Raw genomic sequence first — 17,794 nt, forward strand, 5'->3', positions numbered from 1 at the left:
CCACTGCTTCATCCACTGCGCCACCTCCCAGACCACAATTTATAGGATTGTTGTAATGAAATTACATTTCTGGGCTGGAGAGGTAACATAATTATGCAAAAAAAACTCATGCCTGAGGCTGAGGTCCTAGGTTCAATCCCCAGTACCACCTTAAACCAGAGCTGAACAGTGCTCTGGTGTAAAAGTAAAAAAAGCATAGGGTCCTGAGTTTTGTCCTCAGCATCACACGTGCCAGATCATGTTCTGTCCCCTCTCTCAAATAAATAAACACATAAATCAATATTAAAAAAAGAGTACATTTTCACATTCCTTGGTTCTTTCTGTATGTTCATGTTACTTAAAAATTGAAAAGTTTGGGGAGTCGGGCAGTAGCACAGCAGGTTAATAAGCGCCGGTGGGGGCCGGGTGATGGTGCACCTGGTTGAGTTCACTTGTTACAATGCGCAAGGACCCGGGTTCGAGCCTCCAGTTCCCACCTGCAGGGGGAAGGCTTCACAAGTAGTGAAGCAGTGCTGCAGGTGTCTGTCTCTCACCCTCTCTATCCTTCCCTTCCCTCTCGATTTCTGGCTGTCTCTAGCCAATCAATAAATAAAGATAGTAAAAAATTTTTTAAAAAATAAGCACACGTGGTGCAAAGCTCAAGGACCGGCGTAAGGATCCTGATTTGAGCCCCCGGCTCCCCACCTGCAGGGGAGTCGCTTCACAGGTGGTGAAGCAGGTCTGCAGGTGTCTGTCTTTCTCTCAAGTTAAAAAAAATTCTTAAGTTTGACACAGTGATATATTAGATAGATGGAATTCCAAAGTCATTTGCTAGAGCACCGCTCAACTCTGGCTTAGGTGGGATTCACCCTGGGGTCTGGGAGCCTCGGGCTTGAAAGTCTGTTTGCATAACCATTACACTCTCCCACCCTCAAAGTTATTTCCTTAATTTACATGTCTTTTTATGCCTTTTGGCTATTGTTCATAAACTATAAGTAATTAGGTTCAGTCTGTAAGAGTGCCAGGGTGCATGCCTGAGGTTACAGGTCAGTCCCCAGCATCAACGCTAGTTCTCTTTCTCTCCCATCTCCCATAAGAAATCTTTTAAAAAGAAATAAAAGAAGTAACTTAAAATTGACTGTTGATCCTCTTTGCCCTTGTTTTGCTTTTTCTTTTTTAATTTTGAGATCTTTGTACATTACAGTTGTATGCCATATACCATTACTACTTTTCCCTCTTGGGCTCACTGCCTGCAGGATGAGCTCTACCACTCATGCTTGCTTGCTTTTGTCTTTCTGTTCGCATTCCTTCCTTTCCTTTTTTTTTGATAGAGACAAAGAAGTTGGGGGGTGGGGGGTAGAGGAGAAAGACTGACAGCTGCAGCGTCACTTGTGAAGCTTCCCCCCTGCAGTGGGGACCCCGTTTTTCCCACCTCATGCTCAACCCTCATGTTTCCCTCATTTTACTGTAACTCTAGTGCCTTGGAGCCTAGATTCTTGCCTTCTTTTAGTTGTTAACATTTTAGTGCAGTTAAGCACACATGGTTAAGGACAGGAATCTGAAATGTGCAAGTTGGTTACTTTTTTCACCATTCTAACTACCACTCAGATTAAGACACAGTATATTTCTGGGGCTGGGAGGTGGTGCAGCGGATAAAGCCTTGAATTCTGTTCCCACCAGAGCACCTATCAACCCTGGCATATAGTGGAGCTGGGGATGAACCTGGGACCTTTGGTGCTTTTTGTGTGACCATTACGCTGTCTTCCCAGTCCTAAGCCTTGTACTTTCAATTGAGGTTCTGGGTCCAACCCCCAGGACCCCGTGTGCCAGAGTGATAGTTTGGCTTTCTCTCTTTCTTATCCAATCAATTTTAAAAAACAATGAAAAGATCTATCCGGGATCCCAGAAGGAAGACACTTAGATCTGACTGAAAGAAGTTTTCTCCTTCTCTCCTCCACCTTGTCTTTTGCCAGTGTTGGGTTTCATTTCTCTGGGATGACTTTCTCAGGTAGAGAGAGGCTCAGCTCTGGTAGAGTGTTTCCACATGCCACACACGTGGTACAGCAGGCACCGAAATTCATACTTCTTTATCGCCAGACTCAAATGACTTAATTCTCAGTAAGCGATGATAGTATTTCATCGTGCGGCTGTCATAATCCATTTCACCAGTTCAGTATTGCTTAAAGATGAGAACTTATATATTAAAGAGGGGAGAGGGCGAGAACGGGAACATCACGCTGGCACATGCCGTGCCAGCCATGCTGAGAGTTGTCCAACGCCTCGCCTACTGTGCCAACTCCTGGGATGCCAAGTTCAACACTGATGCATATTTAGTTTCTAGTTTATTACAAATAGTTTTAACAGAGTAATCTGCCATCTATGAGAAGAAATTTAATGGACTCATTTAATTCCTGAATGTTTTTTGACTATTTTAAAATAGGAAAATATAAGAGCAGTGGTAAGCCACTTGTTATATTTGCATCTCTTATTTAATTTAATTTTTCTTTTTACACCAGACCTGTGTGGTGGTGCTGAGAATTGAACCTGGTTTGATACCTCAGGCATGAATGTCTCTCTGCATAAGTATTATGCTCTTCTCCCAAGGCTATATTTTATTTTTAAAGACAAAATTTTTTTTCATAATCTTTATTTACTGGATAGAGACAGCCAAAAATTTAGAGGGAAGGAGATAGGGAGAGAGACCTCAGCCTTGATTCACCACTTGGCAAAGCTCCCCCCCCCCCATACAGGTAGGAACTGGGGCTTTGAACCTGAGTCCTTGCATTGTAATGTGTGTGCTCAACCTATTTTTATACTTTTTAGTTGAGGTGAGCTCCCTGGTTAAGAGGATGGGCTCTGGGTCCTTACAGAACAAGAATATTTTTAAATGTTCCTATTAGGTTGGTGAAAGGGCTCACTTGGGTAGTGTGCTGCTTTGCCATGTGTTTAGCCCAGGTTTGAGCCTGGCCCCCACTGTATTGAAGACAGCTTAAGGGGGAGGCTGGGTAGTGGTACGACTGGTTGAATACACACGCTACCGAGCACAAGGCTGGGCTTCAAGTCGCTGTCCCCATCTGCAGTGGGGCCCCGCTTTATGAGTGGGGAAGCAGCTGTAGGCGTCTTCCCTGTGCTGTGCTCTCTGTCCCCACCTTCCTTCCCAGTATCTCTCTGTCCTATGCATAGGGGGGGGTTCTCTTTCCCCCTTTCTCCGGTTCTTAAAAATGATCACCAGCAGAGTTTAACTGGATCTGTTCAGGTATTGGTATCGCTTGTTATAAGTGAAATGGGTTCATGACTAGGAGAGGGGTTGACATTTTAAGTGAAGTAAAAGGCATATAAGAGATAATAAAGTAAAGAACTTTGTTTTTAGATTGAAAAGTAAATAGTGTGATGTCCCCCTCCCCGCTCTCTCCATCCAGTCGGTGGCTCCAGCGGCCTTGTTTTTAGCTGCCAAAGTAGAGGAACAGCCCAAAAAGTTGGAACATGTCATCAAGGTAGCGCACACCTGTCTACATCCGCAGGAGTCACTTCCTGATATCAGGAGTGAGGTATGGGTTAACTGCAAATCTACTTCTCTTTATTTTAATCATTACAACTGCCTTTAGTTTGATATACTGAGTCTGAATGGAGGCTGTTAAAGAAACCTTTCAATATTTTTAATTACTAGAACAAATTGTATAGCAAAAGTGAACTTGTAGCAAATGGAAAGTGCAGAAATACAAAAGTTTTCACTGAGATCTGATTTGAATTCCTGGCACATAAGTGAACTGTTACTGTTTTCTATGAGTTTACATCTTTATGGACTTTCTCAGCTCCTGTCTCCCAAGTAGTTCCCCATCTTATTAATTCTCCACTCTAAATGTTGAGGCGCTTTATTTTTTGTTTTATATGTATGTTTTGGTTACTCTGATAATTTCCAGCTTTAAAAAATCGTTATTGGTAGAGACAGTGAGAGAGAAGGGGGTGGGGAAGAGGAAGGGGGGATGACTCACTTGCAGCTCTGCTTCACATGTGAGGCTTTTCCCCTGCTGATGAAGACTGGGGGCTTGGGTTTTATTACGGACCCTTTGAAAAAACTGGGTTCTTTAAATTTTTTTTAGGGATTTATTTACAAAAGTTATCTGTATTTGTTTTAAAAGAATGAAAGCACTTAAAAGTCATTTAAAGTAAAAGTTAAAGCTCTTTGTTCCTCGCTCTAGGAGGAGAGGGCGCTGCTAATTGTAATTCTGGTTTCTGTCTTTCTGGACTTTTATCCTTGTGTGTATACATGACTCCTAATCCTTCCTTGACTTAAATAAAGGAAGGAAACTCCTGGTTTTCAGAGTCAGGTTAGGTGGCTCCTCAGCAGGTTACCATGCCTAGGACCACCACATGGGAGCTCCTGCTGGGGGAACTTCCTGAGCAGTGCAGACATGCTGTGCTGCCTTCTCGGCTGTCTTTCACTGTCTCTTTTCCACTAATGATTTTAAATTCTAAGAAAAAAGTCAATGATTGGGATATTGAATTATGAACTGTGAGAAATCTAGTGCTCTGGCTTTCTAGGTATGTTTTTCTGTTATTAGACTGTGCCAGTCACTTGTAATGAGTATTTAAGTCATTCTTTATCAAACAGGTAAAGGAATTGTGTTCTGATAATTTTGGAGAAAGTATTCTTGAGGGTTAGTTTATTTTTGTTTAGCCTTTAATTATGTTCATTGGTGTATTGCATAACCTCCAATGCTTTCATTCTAATTATGGGAAATTCTGTTCTTATTGAAAATTGTTGCTCAGGACATAGATTTATTTATTTATTTTACCAGAGCACTTCTCAGCTCTGGCTTATGGTGGTGAGGGTGAGATTAGTAAATGCCATTTTTCTTAAGAATTAACTAAGAATTTTTTTCACAATTTAAAACCAAAATAATTCTTTGAAAATTTATTTTTAATTATTTTGCCTCCAGGGTCATTGCTGGGGCTTAGTGCAGGTACTGTGAACTCACTGCTCCCATTGGCCAGTTTTTCCTTTTTTTTTTTTTCCCCTTTCCAATTTTATTTGATAGGACCAAGAGAAATTGAGAGGGGAAGGGGATAGAGAAGGAGAAAGATAGACACCGGCAGATCTGCTTTGCCACTTGTGAAGCGACCCCACTGCAGGTGGGGAGACAGATGTTTGAAGATGGATCCTTGCACATGTCCTTGCACTTCGAACTATGTGCACTTAACCAGGAGTGCCACCGCCCGGCCCCTGATTTCTTCTTAAAGATGTATTTGCCTATCTGCTTCCGTATGGATCTTCTGAGATGATTAGGGGACAATATGGTGCCAGGTGCCTGGTCCCCACCCGCAGAAGGACAGCTTCACAAGTGATGAGGCACTGCTACAGGTGTTTCTGTCCCTCTCTGTCTCCCCCTTCCTCTTGATTTCTGGTTGTCTCTGTCCAATAAATAAATATAATTTAAAAAATTAGGGTAAGATTTTTTTCACATTATGAAAAGAACTAGTGTAAGTTCTTATTGGTCTTATACAGAATCATAAAATGAAGTATAAAGTTTACTTCGGCTGGCAGGTTTTCTTTGAGGGGTTGTTAGGGTTTTTTTTTTCTCTTAATTGTGCCTTTTGTTGAAGGTAATTGTTGTCTTCTCTCCTCTAGGCTTACCTGCAACAAGTTCAAGATCTGGTGATACTAGAAAGTATAATTCTTCAGACTTTGGGTATGTTTGTTTTCCTACAAAACATTAATATATGCGCGTAATATAATAAGATTACAAAATTTGTCAAATACAAAACAGGAAGAAGAGGGGCCAGGTGGTGGCGCACCTGGTTGAGCGCACATGTTACAGTGCGCAAGGACCCGGGTTTGAGCCCCTGGCCTCCACCTGCATAAGGAAAGCTTCACAAGTGGTGAAGCAGGGCTGCGGGTGTCTCTCTGTCTTTCTCCTCAATTTATGGCTGTCTCTAGCCAATAAAAATAAAGATTAAAAAAAAAAAGAAAATCTCGTGGGAAGATTTTGGCATGTTATAGAAGCTGTAGAACTCAAAAGTGTTACTCTGGCATAGACCACAGAGGAATGTAGACATAGTTGACACTCACTAGTATTGAGTAGGGCTTTTCTTTAAGTTTTTTTTTAAATAATTTATTTCTTTATTGGGGAATTAATGTTTTACATTCAACAGTAAATACAATAGTTTGTACATGCATAACATTCCCCAGATTCCCATTTAACAATACGACTCCCACTATGTCATTTACCATCCTTCATGGACCTGTATTCTACCCACCCACCCACCCACCCTTTCTTTAAGTTTTTAAAAATGTTTATTTTGGATAGAGAAAGAAAATAAGAAGGAAGGGGTAGATCGGTGAACATCAGGAAAATTGCTAGTTCTTGAACAGCAGAGTAGTGGAGTTGGAAGAGTTCAAGTTACAGTGATTGGTGAGCAGCCTTGATAGTGTTCTCTTAGCCAGAACACAGTGATGGCACCTGGGCATTGTGCTTTGGGACCCGCAAACACAAGCTGTGTACTCAGGTCACCCTCCTGGCTGCTTTACCGTTGTTTAAGATTGATTTGATTGACAGAGTACTTTCATGTATTTCTCTGATTTTTTTTGTATTAAGACTACCATTTACATGAATAGAAAGAACCTCAGGTGTCTCTAGACAGACTGATGGTGTTACGTAATCTTGGTAAAGTGAATTGGGGTTGGGAGTCAGGTGGTAGCGCAGCGGGTTAAGCGCAGGTGGTGCAAAAGCACAAGGACCGGCATAAGGATCCGGTTCGAGCCCCCGGCTCCCCACCTGCAGGGGAGTCCCTTCACAGGTGGTGAAGCAGGTCTGCAGGTGTCTATCTTTCTCTCCCCCTCTCTGTCTTCCCCTCCTCTCTCCATTTCTCTCTGTCCTATCCAACAACAACGACAACAATAACTACAACAAGAAAACAACAAGGGCAATAAAAGGGAATAAATAAATAAATAAAAAGTGAATTTGGGTTTAGATGATCAGCAGCTATTGTAATTAAAGCATGAAAAGGAACACAGCTGACGTGAGAGGAATAGATGTCTTCGACGTTTAAATTTGGCTTCCAGCCTTTACGCTAAAAGCATGCTTTGTGTTTTGAATAGGTGGCTCTCAGGGGTCTTGACTTTTCTCTCCTCCCTCTTACTGGTACATCTTGCTGCCCAAAATATGAGTGTTTTAGGCATATTACATCTTTTGACTTTTAACCTCTGAAAAGTAATTTTGGAGACTATAATAAGAGAGTCCTTTAATGATGAGACTAAAATAAAATAAATACATCTTAAGTATTTTTATTTTTTTTAAAGGCTTTGAACTAACAATTGACCACCCACATACACATGTGGTAAAGTGTACTCAGCTTGTTCGAGGTAAGTAGTCCTTTTTTCTTTTTTTTCCCTATTTTCTTTTCCTTTGTGGCTCTGGGGTTTCATGCTGCACGATTCTGCCACTTCTGGGCTGATTCTATCCCCTTACCCCATCCTTTTAAACTCATTGACAAAATGACAGAGAAAAAGATGGGGAGACACCACCAGACAGCTCTCATCTATGGAGCTTCCCCTTGGGCCATGGTGGGGGCTTTGGAACTCAGGGTTTCATGAGTGATAAGAGGTACCCTACTGGGTGGGATTGATCAAGAGATTTGGGAGAGGGGTTGCGAAGATGGAGGGGATCCAGTAGACTTTCACAGAGGGTTATTGGTTTGATGGGGAAGGTGATGTGTGGTAACACATTTTGAAGAGGTGAGAAATGGTACTTCTAAAATACTCATAGTCTCTTGGAACCAAGGTTATTTCAAAAAACAAAACTGTTATAAAATTAAAAAGAAATGCTTTTCTGTCTTTTGAAAATTTCACACCAGACTGTGGGGGAAGATGCCCAGAAAGTGCATTTAGACAAATACCCTACATATGTTGCGTACAGATTCAAGCTTAAGTTTCTACATCTGGAAGCAGTGTAATTAATGTTAAGAGTAAAAAGAGCCCAGGGCTAGCTAGTGCTGCACCTGGTTGAGCTCACACATCACAGTGTACTAGAACCTAGGTTCAAGCTTCTGGTTCCCACTTGCAGGGGTGAAACTTCTTAAGCAGTAAAGCAGTGTTATAGGTTAGTCTCTTTCTCTCCCCCCATCCCTCCCTTCCTCTTCCTTCTCTGTTTCTAAGCCAATATAAACTTTAAAAATGGTAAAAATTAAAAAGGGTGTATCTCTCTGCATTGGTGGAACATAAACATTAGGTGATTAGAGATAATGTCTGCCTTCTTCACTATTTAACTCTTTCTTGCAAATATTAAATGATTGTAAGTAATTATTGGCAATGAAAGCAATTAAAGACCTCTTCCCCCCCCCCTTTTTTTTTTTTATATAGCAAGCAAGGACTTAGCCCAGACATCTTACTTCATGGCAACCAACAGGTTTATATTTACTTCTTTTCTGTTTTTGGGATTGGACTTTACTTGGGTTGAAATTGTTACTTTTACGGTGTGTATTGAAAGCTAGTAGCTGAACCCAAACGACACAGGTATGATATAAATGGTTGTATATTAAATTTTATTCTGATGCTTTATGATTTGTTTAGTTTATGTAATTACTGTTGATTGATAGTATCCTTAACTCCACATATGATTATTTTGTTTTTAAAATATCTAAGAGTGGGTGGGGGTAGATAGCATAACGGTTATTATGCAAAGAGACTCTCAAGCCTGAGGCTCTGAAGTCCCAGCTCCAATTCCCTGAACCACCATAATCCAGAGTTGAGCAGTGCTCTTGCAAAAAAAGAAAAGAAAAATAACAATAAATAAAAATAAAATATCCATGTGTATAGTTCTCACAGTTTGGGCAAACTTTCAGTCACAGTGATGCTGACTAGACATGCATTTGGAGGATTCTGTAATAATTTTACATTTTAAAGACTCCCCTCCCCACATATCAATGAATATTCTGTTTGTATAGAATTACTTCTTTTTACCAAACAATTACTGCATAACTTGCAACACCAACTGATCGCTTCATTCTTATTTCCAACTGCCAGTGGTTGTTCATGGAAACCAAAGATACTGCTAAAGATACTCAGGACAAAAAGGCTTAGTTTTATGGTCATAGAGAGCAGAAAAAAAAAAAAAAAACCAAGCCATCAGTCAAGCCTATTAGTATTTAAGTATATTTGATTTAAGGATTGCACAAACGAAAGAAATCTTAGTTTCTCATAAGTTCTGAGCTTGTTCTCAGGATTATAGGTTCTTGTTCTAAAAAACTGAGTACATGGTCTGTTTTGTTTTTTATTTTGGTCCTTACCCAGTGTGTGAATTGAACATTGTGTAATAGACAATTTAGAAATGTTACTCGAGCAGGTAGGTTAATGGAAATGTTATTGAGAACTGGATCAGAGCACTGCATATTTCTTGCTCTCCGGTGTCCTATTTTTTTTTTTTTCTTTTTTTTCTTTTTAATAATGGAGAGTTTTAACTTTGGGTTCAGTATTGAGAGCTCATGACACTCTCTTGTTTCCTTCCCTGTGATGTCAGCCTGCACTTGACCACATTTAGCCTGCAGTACACACCTCCTGTAGTGGCCTGTGTCTGCATTCATCTGGCTTGCAAGTGGTCCAACTGGGAGATCCCAGTCTCAACTGATGGGAAGCACTGGTGGGAGTATGTTGACGCCACTGTGACCTTGGAGCTTTTAGATGGTAAGTTTTAGAGTAAGGGACCTTGAAAAGCAATTATTCTTGATATATGTCACATATCTGGCCAGATGTGACTTGATTCAGCCGATAATAGTTAGTTGAGGGTATACTTGTTTCATTAATCTGCCTGTTTTCGTTTTTCTTAAATGTCCTATTTTATTTGTAGAGCTGACACATGAGTTTCTACAGATTCTGGAGAAAACTCCAAATAGACTCAAACGCATTCGAAATTGGAGGGTAAGAATTAATAATTTGTGGAACAACCCGTTTTCTTTGGCTGGCTGCACTGTGACTGTAATAGCAATGGGTGTATACCCTCGGTTTTGTCTGTCAGTAATCATGATTTGAACTTCATAGTTTGAATAGTAGCCCAGAAGTCAACAGTTCTGCTGTTTGTTTTGTGCTAGTGCTTGTGAAATGGTCACTTGGTCATCTCACAAATAAGTGAGATGGAGTCTTCCTATTTACTAATTTTTAAATTATTTTTTTTAAGGATTTTGTCATGTGTAACTTAGACTTTTTTAAACATTCTTTCCTTTATTGGGGGGTTAATATTTTATAGTTCACAGTAACAACAATAGTTTGTACATGCGTAACGTTTCTTAGTTTTCCACATAACAATACAACCCCCACTAGGTCCTCTGTCATCCTTTTCCAGGACCTGTACTCCCCCCCCCCCCCCAGAGTCTTTTACTTTGGTGCAATACACCAACTCCAGTTCACGTTCTACTTGTGTTTTCTCTTCTGATCTTGTTTTTCAACTTCTGCCTGAGAGTGAGATCATCCCACATTCATCCTTCTGTTTCTGACTTATTTCACTTAACATGATTTTTTTCAAGCTCCATCCAAGATCAGGTGAAGTCACCTTGTTTTTTAAATTTTTTAAAAAAATATTTATTTTTTTTTATTCCCTTTTGTTGTCCTTGTAGTTATTGTTGATGTCGTTGTTGTTGGATAGGAGAGAAATGGAGAGAGGAGGGGAAGGCAGAGGGGGGGAGAGAAAGACAGACACCTGCAGACCTGCTTCACCACCTGTGAAGTGACTCCCCTGCAGGTGGGGAGCCGGGGCTTGAACTGGGATCCTTCTGCCCATCCTTGCGCTATGAGCCACCTGCGCTTAACCCGCTGCGCTACCGCCCGAGTTCTGAAGTCAACCGTTTTTAATAGCTAGATAGTATTCCATTGTGTATATGGTATACCACATACACAAAGTGGTTTGTTCAGCCACTCATCTGTTGTTGGACACTGGGTTGCTTCCAGGTTTTGGCTATTACAAATTGTGCTGCCTTAAATAAGGAGTATATACAGAGGGAAAGATACCTAGAGAGAGAAAGAGACCAGGACACTGCTCAGTTCTGGCTTATGGTGGTGCTGGGGATTGATTCTGGGACCTCATAGCCTCAGGCTTGAGAGGCTTTTGCAAAACCATTATATATTGTCTCCCCAGCCCGAATCTTTCTATATTTGGCTTAGTTCATCTAGTGAATAAATTTCAGGTTCATCTATGTTGTTGCAAATGGCAGAATCTCTCTCTCTTTTTAATTGTGGTAAAATACAAATAACAATTTAGCATCCTAACCATTTTTTAAAAAATTATCTTAACAATGAGAGAACCAGAGCACTAGTCTGTCCCATGTGATACTAAAGATTGAATTGATGGTTCACCACACCACCTACCTGGCTGCTCTCAGTCTATAGCTCAGTGATACTAAATACATACAGTACGTAGTCGTCATCATCCATCCTCTCAATACTTTTTATTTTGTAAGACAAACTACACCCATAGAACAAATGCTTCTTTCTGGCCCTTGGCATCTACTGTTATCCGTTGTCTTCATGATTTTTACTACTCAAAGTTCCTCATATAAATACTGTATTTGCCCTTTCGTGACTCACTTATCCCACTTAGCTTGGTGTCCATGAAGTTCACTCTTATTGTAGCATGTTATGGAACTTTGTTTTTATTTTATTTCTTTTTTAATGGAAAAGATAGGAGAGAGGAAGCTAGAGCATCACTACGGTACATGCCTTGCTGGGGTCCGACTGTGGGACCTCACACTTGAGAATCCAATATCTTATCCACTTAACCATATCCCAGTCTGCTTTTGCAAATTTTTAAGACTTTACAGCTGATAGTCTTTTTTCTGTTTGTTTATAATTGATTTAACATTGGTTTAAAATGTTCTAATATTTTTGTATATTTTCATACCCACGTGACTCTTCAATCATACCTGCCACAGAGTCCCAGTGTCGTTAGAGACCCTTTACCTATCCTTTGCATTTGCCCTTCCCTCCAGTAGCCACCGTGCTTCTCACATTGTAAAAGAGAACCATTTTGATGGTTTATTTTTTCCTCACAAGTCAGTGGAAGTTTCATTTATCAGAAAAAAAAATAAACTCCTCTGCTATGGCTTAATTTTACCATCCCCAGCAAATTTTTTTAAAATTCCTTTTTGTTGCCCTTGTTTTATTGTAGATATTATTGTCATCATTGTTGGAGAAGACAGAGAGAAATGGAGAGAGGGCGGGAAGACAGAGAGGGGGAGAGAAAGACAGACACCTGCAGACCTACTTCACCGCCTGTGAAGTGACTCCCCTGCAGGTGGGGAGCTGGGGGCTTGAACCAGGATCCTTGGCACTGGTCGTTGTGCTTGTGCCACGTGTTCTTAACCCGCTGCGCTACTGCCTGACCCCCAAGACTTTTTATTTTTTATTTTATTTATTTTTTTATTTTAAATTTTTTATTTAAGAAAGGATTAGTGAACAAAAGCATAAGGTAGGAGGGGTACAACTCCACACAATTCCCAAAACCCAATCCCCATAACCCACCCCCTCCCATGGTAGCTTTCCCATTCTCTATCCCTCTGGGAGCATGGACCCAGGGTCGTTGAGGGTTGCAGAAGGTAGAAGGTCTGGCTTCTGTCATTGCTTCCCCGCTGAACATGGGCGTTGACTGGTCGGTCCATACCCCCAAGACTTTTTTTTTTAAGATAGGATCTGCCTTGACAAGGGCCTGGCTTATAGAGCGCTCACTTCCCACCTGTGGGGGGTGGGGTGGGGTGCTTCACAAATGGTGAAGCAGGTCTGCAGCAGGTGTCTTTATTCCTTCCTTTCTTTTTCTTTTCTTTCTTTCTTTTTCTTTTTTTTTAAACAATTTTATTTCTTAATGAGAAAGATAGGAGTAGAGAGACATAAAGAACCAGACATCATTTTGGTACATGTGCTGTTGGAAGATTGAACTCATGACCTCATGTTTGAGAGTCCAGTATTTTATCCACTGCACCACCTCCTGGACCACCACGTGTCTTATCTTTCTATCTCACTCTCTGTCTTATCAAATAAAATAGAGAAAAAGAAAAAACAAAAGAACGAAATGGCTGCTGAAGCAGTGGATTTGTAGTGATGGTACTGAGCCCTAGTGATAAATACCTGGGGGGGGGGGAGACAAGGGCAGGAGTAGCGCAGCGGGTTAAGCACAGGTCGTGCAAAGTGCAAGCACCGGCTTAAGGATCCCGGTTCGAGCCCCCGGCTCCCCACCCGCTGGGGAGTCACTTCACAAACGGTGAAGCAAGTCTGTAGGTGTCTGTCTTTCTCTCCCCCTCTCTGTCTCCCCATTTCTCTGTCCTATCCAACAACAACAATAACTACAATAAAACAACAAGGGCAACAAAAGGGAATAAATAAATACTTAAATCTTTAAAAAGACAAGGGCGAGAGAGACAGAGAGAGACACCATAGTACCACTGAAGCACTAGTGAGGCTTCACCTTTTTTATGGCACCTTGCATATGGTGATTGGGGAATTGAACCCACCTCCTGCATGGTGAAGTATGTGCTCTACGGGGTGAGCTATCTCTTAGTTCCTTTAAAAGTCTTTTATCGGATAGTGATAATCGGATCTCCTGAGAGTAGCCTTCTGCTTATGGGTTGTCTAAAATGTCTAGGATCACAGTGCAAAGTCGACTTGGTTCAGTGTTTGTTGTTGTCTCACCCCCACTCCCCAGTGTAGTAAATTATCCCAAGTGAAGAGCTGCCGTTTGCTTCACTCTAGGCTTGCCAAGCTGCTAGAAAAACAAAAGCAGAGGACCGAGGAACTGATGAAAGCACTTCAGAGCAGACAATTCTCAATATGATTTCCCAGAGCTCTTCAGACTCAACGATAGCAGGTTTAATGAGTATGTCAACTTCTTCTGCAAGTGCAGCGCCTTCCCTCCCAGCTCCCGAAGAGCCCTCCAGTAATGTGAGCAGCATGGAGATACTGCAGGGCGAACGCTGGGTGTCCTCTCACCAGCCTCCTTTTAAACTGGAACCTGCTCAAGCTCATCGGACTAGTGAGAATTTAGCACTTATAGGAGGAGCTGATCATTCCTTGCAACAGGATGGCTCAAATGCATTTGTTTCCCAGAAGCAGACTGGTAAGAGTGTGCCAGCAGCTAAAGTGTCACTCAAAGAATACCGCGCGAAGCACGCGGAAGAACTGGCTGCTCAGAAGAGGCAGCTGGAAAACATGGAGGCCAACGTGAAATCGCAGTACGCGTATGCTGCCCAGAACCTCCTGTCTCACCATGATAGTCACTCCTCAGTGATTCTGAAAATGCCCAGCGAGGGCTCAGAAAACCCTGAGCGGGCTTTTCTGGAAAAGGCTGACAAAACAGCTGTTAAGATGAGAATCCCAATGGCCAGTGGAGATAAACCTTCAAAATCAGAGGAGATAAAAATGCGCATTAAAGTTCACGGTGCACCTGACAAGCACAACTCTATGGATGACAGTGGCACAAAGAGCCGAGAGCACAAAGAAAAACACAAAGCTCATTTATCTAATCACCACCATCATCATAATCACCACTCACACAAGCACTCTCACTCACAGCTTCCGGCTGGGACAGGGAACAAACGTCCCGGTGACCCAAAACATAGTAGCCAGACCAGCTCATTAGCACACAAAAGCTATAGCTTGTCCGGCTCTTTCCCCTCTTCTAGTTCTGCTCGTAAAAGGGGTCCCCCTGAAGAGACTGGAGCAGCAGTGTTTGAGCACCCAGCCAAGGTTGCCAAGAGTACTAAAGCCTCTTCTCTAAGTTTCACTTTCCCTCCTCTCCCTCCAATGACCCAGTTGCCTGGGCACAGCTCAGACACAAGTAGCCTTCCCTTCTCACAGCCCAGCTGTAAAACTCGAGTTCCTCATATGAAACTGGATAAAAGCTCCTCTGGGGCCAATGGTCACAACACAACCCAGACAATTGACTATCAGGATACTGTGAACATGCTTCACTCCCTTCTCAGTGCCCAGGGTGTTCAGCCCACACAGCCCCCTGCATTTGAATTTGTTCATTCTTACAGTGAATATCTAAATCCACGTGCTAGTGGAATGGCTTCCAGGTCAGGCACTACAGACAAACCCCGGTTACCACCTCTACCTTCAGAACCTCCTCCACCACTTCCACCCCTTCCTAAGTGAAAAAGAGGAGTGGAGGAAAAAAAAAAAACTTAAAAAAACTTTTTTTTTTTTAAAAAAAAAGCTACTGATTCTGAACTAAGAAAATTACTTCCCCAATGAAATCTGTTATTATTCTTGGACTAAGGAGTACATTGATGCTGAGATGTGGGTGGTAGAAGGCCTTGCTTATTATGTCTGCTGCCTCAGAAATTTAACTATTTTATTATAGTTTTTACTGGTATTAGAGTTGAAAATGTGTTGAAGCTGTGAAGGATTAAGAGTACTTTCTCTATTCTCGGCCCCTCCACCTGCTAGATAGGTTGATTACAGCTGGTATCTTCCATCTTCTTACCAGAACTTAAATACGGGAAGGTTGTTTTATGAGTTGTGGATCTTTTTGGTGTTTAATATATCGGAAGAGAGGAAGTATTTAAGCGTCAAAATCTTTTAAGAGACTAAAAATAATTTAAAGAAAGTAAGTTATCTGTTTAGTTTTTATATATATATATATATATTGGGGAGGGAGTAAGAATTTTGCTGTGTGTATGAGACACATAGCAGTGACTCCTGGGGGGTGGGGTGGGTAGGGCTGGGAGAGGGGTGTGTTGGGAGATGGGAGGGTAGACCTTGCCATGAGTTCTGAGATAAGCTCTGGCCTCTTGAAGTGTTGAGATCTTTAAGTGTGGGTATGTGTGTTCCAAGTGTGTGTGCTTAAAAATCATGTTTTAGCTTTTTCCTCCTGCCCCTTACCATTTTCACTTCCCAGCAGTTCATTAGAGAGAACATGGTGTGTACTTTAGAACATGAAGAAAGAGGCATGTTTTGACATGGTATTTGCCCCTTTCTTTATGTTGTGATTGAGTGGTAGGTAGCCCTCTAAATGCTGTTTGAGGCAACTGCAGCCAGTGGCCTGACTCTGGCTTCCAGTGGAAAAGCTTCCTTTTTACTCCCACTTTCCTTTTGATCCAGTGGTGGGGTTGAGGAAGATGAGTTGGCAAGTAAGACTGGCTCTGCCCTACAGAATCAGGTGTGTCTTTTTTTTTTTTCCAAGGTGAGTTAAGCTTTGGGGAAGTGTTTGAATGAGAGTAGTCTCAGGGTCTCTGCCTGTCAAAGTCCAGACCTTTGGGGAGAATAGTTTTGGGGAAGCCATGCAGTTAGAGGAAACTGAAAACATAGTGTGATTTGGAAGTTGTAGGGCAAGGGCATAATAGTTTGTTATATTGTGAAGGTAAGGCTTGCTTTTTATCTAGCTGTCTGAAGGGAAGTGGCATCATTTCTGGTAGCCCATGAGCTTGGGAATTGGAGCTTGTGAATTTAGCAGTACCTGATGTCATGGGGTGAGAAGCTCAGCCAACTGTCACTTTTACATTTTCCATCGTTGGTGTCTTTAGCCTGGAAACAATTTCACTGGAGATTTCTAAGCCCTTTAAACAGGCCAGAAGTGCTATTCATGGGTGCTTTGTAATCCCAAAGTTTAGGAGCCAGCTTTTTTATTTAACAAAGAAATCTTTGAAGAGGCTAGCTAGCAAGCATTCTGATCTGTCTAACTGGAAGCCACAGGCTGTTAGATGAGATAACCTTGGTTCTTCAAGACCTTTTTTGTGGCCACAGAAAGAGAATGTGGTTTGAATTTACATATTTGTAAATGCAACTTCCTTCACACCAAATATATATGAAGGGAGCATGTTTTCTTTGTGGAAAGTCACAGAGACAGTAGTTGTACATGTGCTGCTGCTTCCTAGGAACAGGTAAAGGAGAAAACCGAGACAGTCGGCATTGATGGCGCAGTGGCCTCTGAGTGTTCAGCGTCTCTGCGTGCTTCACTGTGCCTGCTGTTGCTTTGTAAAATGAGCTCTTTGCTGCCCTGCAAGCCAGGATACTTTTGACTTGGAATGCCCCTTCTCTTTTCTAGATGCCATTGGTTTCTTCTTGATATTTCTGTGTTTTGCTAGGTAATTCATAGATGTGTATGTTTACTAAAATTGAACTTTGCGTTTATTTAGGTTTTGCTTTGTGGAGTCTGCTTTACTTCCTGATTTTCCCAAAAGGGTTTTTAAAGGCTTGTCTCTCTTTGTGAAGTCGATCACTGCTTACTGAAATGCCTTTTCCAACAACTTTCAGTTTTTCTCAACAAATGTCACATATTTTCTATCCTAGGCATATATACTTGGCTCATAGCAGTATTCCACAGCACTCTGTAATTTGTCTCAATTTTGTCATAAATGAACTAGGAAAACAGTGCTTACTTGAGCCTAAAAGCTTCTCCATATTAATGTAGCTTGACCTTTGCATTATTAGATCATTGTTGGTGTAGGTCAACTTTGAGGCTTTTCTGCATTAATGACTCCTGATATTAGGACACCTATAGTGTGTGATGCCTGTGTTCATATGGTATGGAACTCACTGAGCTTTTGCATGAAGCTGCGCTTTACCTATAGATTAACAGGTGAGCCTGTCCACTAACTAGCATGCCCACTGTCCAGGTTTTGTAAGCTTTGGCTTCCAAAGATTATGTGGTTTCTACACTGTATTCTGAGCATTGTGTTTTCTTTACCATCACACCTTGATGGGTGAGAAATGGGATTTGTACTTCCCAAAATTAGTCAGTAAATGTGACTTCTCTTGCCTTTTAATCTAGACTATCAAGGATAGTTGTGGTAAGCAGGCCTGGAACCTCTAGTTCTGTAAATCTCATCCCTAAACCTT

General features: G+C 41.6%; 1 protein-coding gene across 3 annotated transcripts in view; it reads left to right on the forward strand.

Annotated features, from left to right (window-relative positions):
• The window catches only part of CCNT1 (cyclin T1), a 21,912-nt gene extending 6,605 nt beyond the window's left edge, over positions 1-15,307 (forward strand). Inside the window, exons 3-9 of one of the 3 annotated variants that reach the window (XM_007528529.3) lie at positions 3,399-3,527; positions 5,609-5,669; positions 7,280-7,342; positions 8,339-8,384; positions 9,495-9,658; positions 9,822-9,892; positions 13,706-15,307. In XM_007528529.3, coding sequence (XP_007528591.1) covers positions 3,399-3,527; positions 5,609-5,669; positions 7,280-7,342; positions 8,339-8,384; positions 9,495-9,658; positions 9,822-9,892; positions 13,706-15,109 — 1,938 coding nt within the window. In that variant the 3' untranslated portion in view covers positions 15,110-15,307. Of the gene's footprint in view, positions 1-3,398; positions 3,528-5,608; positions 5,670-7,279; positions 7,343-8,338; positions 8,385-9,494; positions 9,659-9,821; positions 9,893-13,705 lie in introns of those variants that run through there. The other 2 variants (XR_009550867.1, XM_060195454.1) reach the window with 2 other exon arrangements.
• Positions 15,308-17,794: the final 2,487 nt, after the last annotated feature.

The sequence above is a fragment of the Erinaceus europaeus genome, chromosome 7 (genome assembly GCF_950295315.1).
Source record: "Erinaceus europaeus chromosome 7, mEriEur2.1, whole genome shotgun sequence".
Lineage (NCBI taxonomy): Eukaryota > Metazoa > Chordata > Mammalia > Eulipotyphla > Erinaceidae > Erinaceus > Erinaceus europaeus.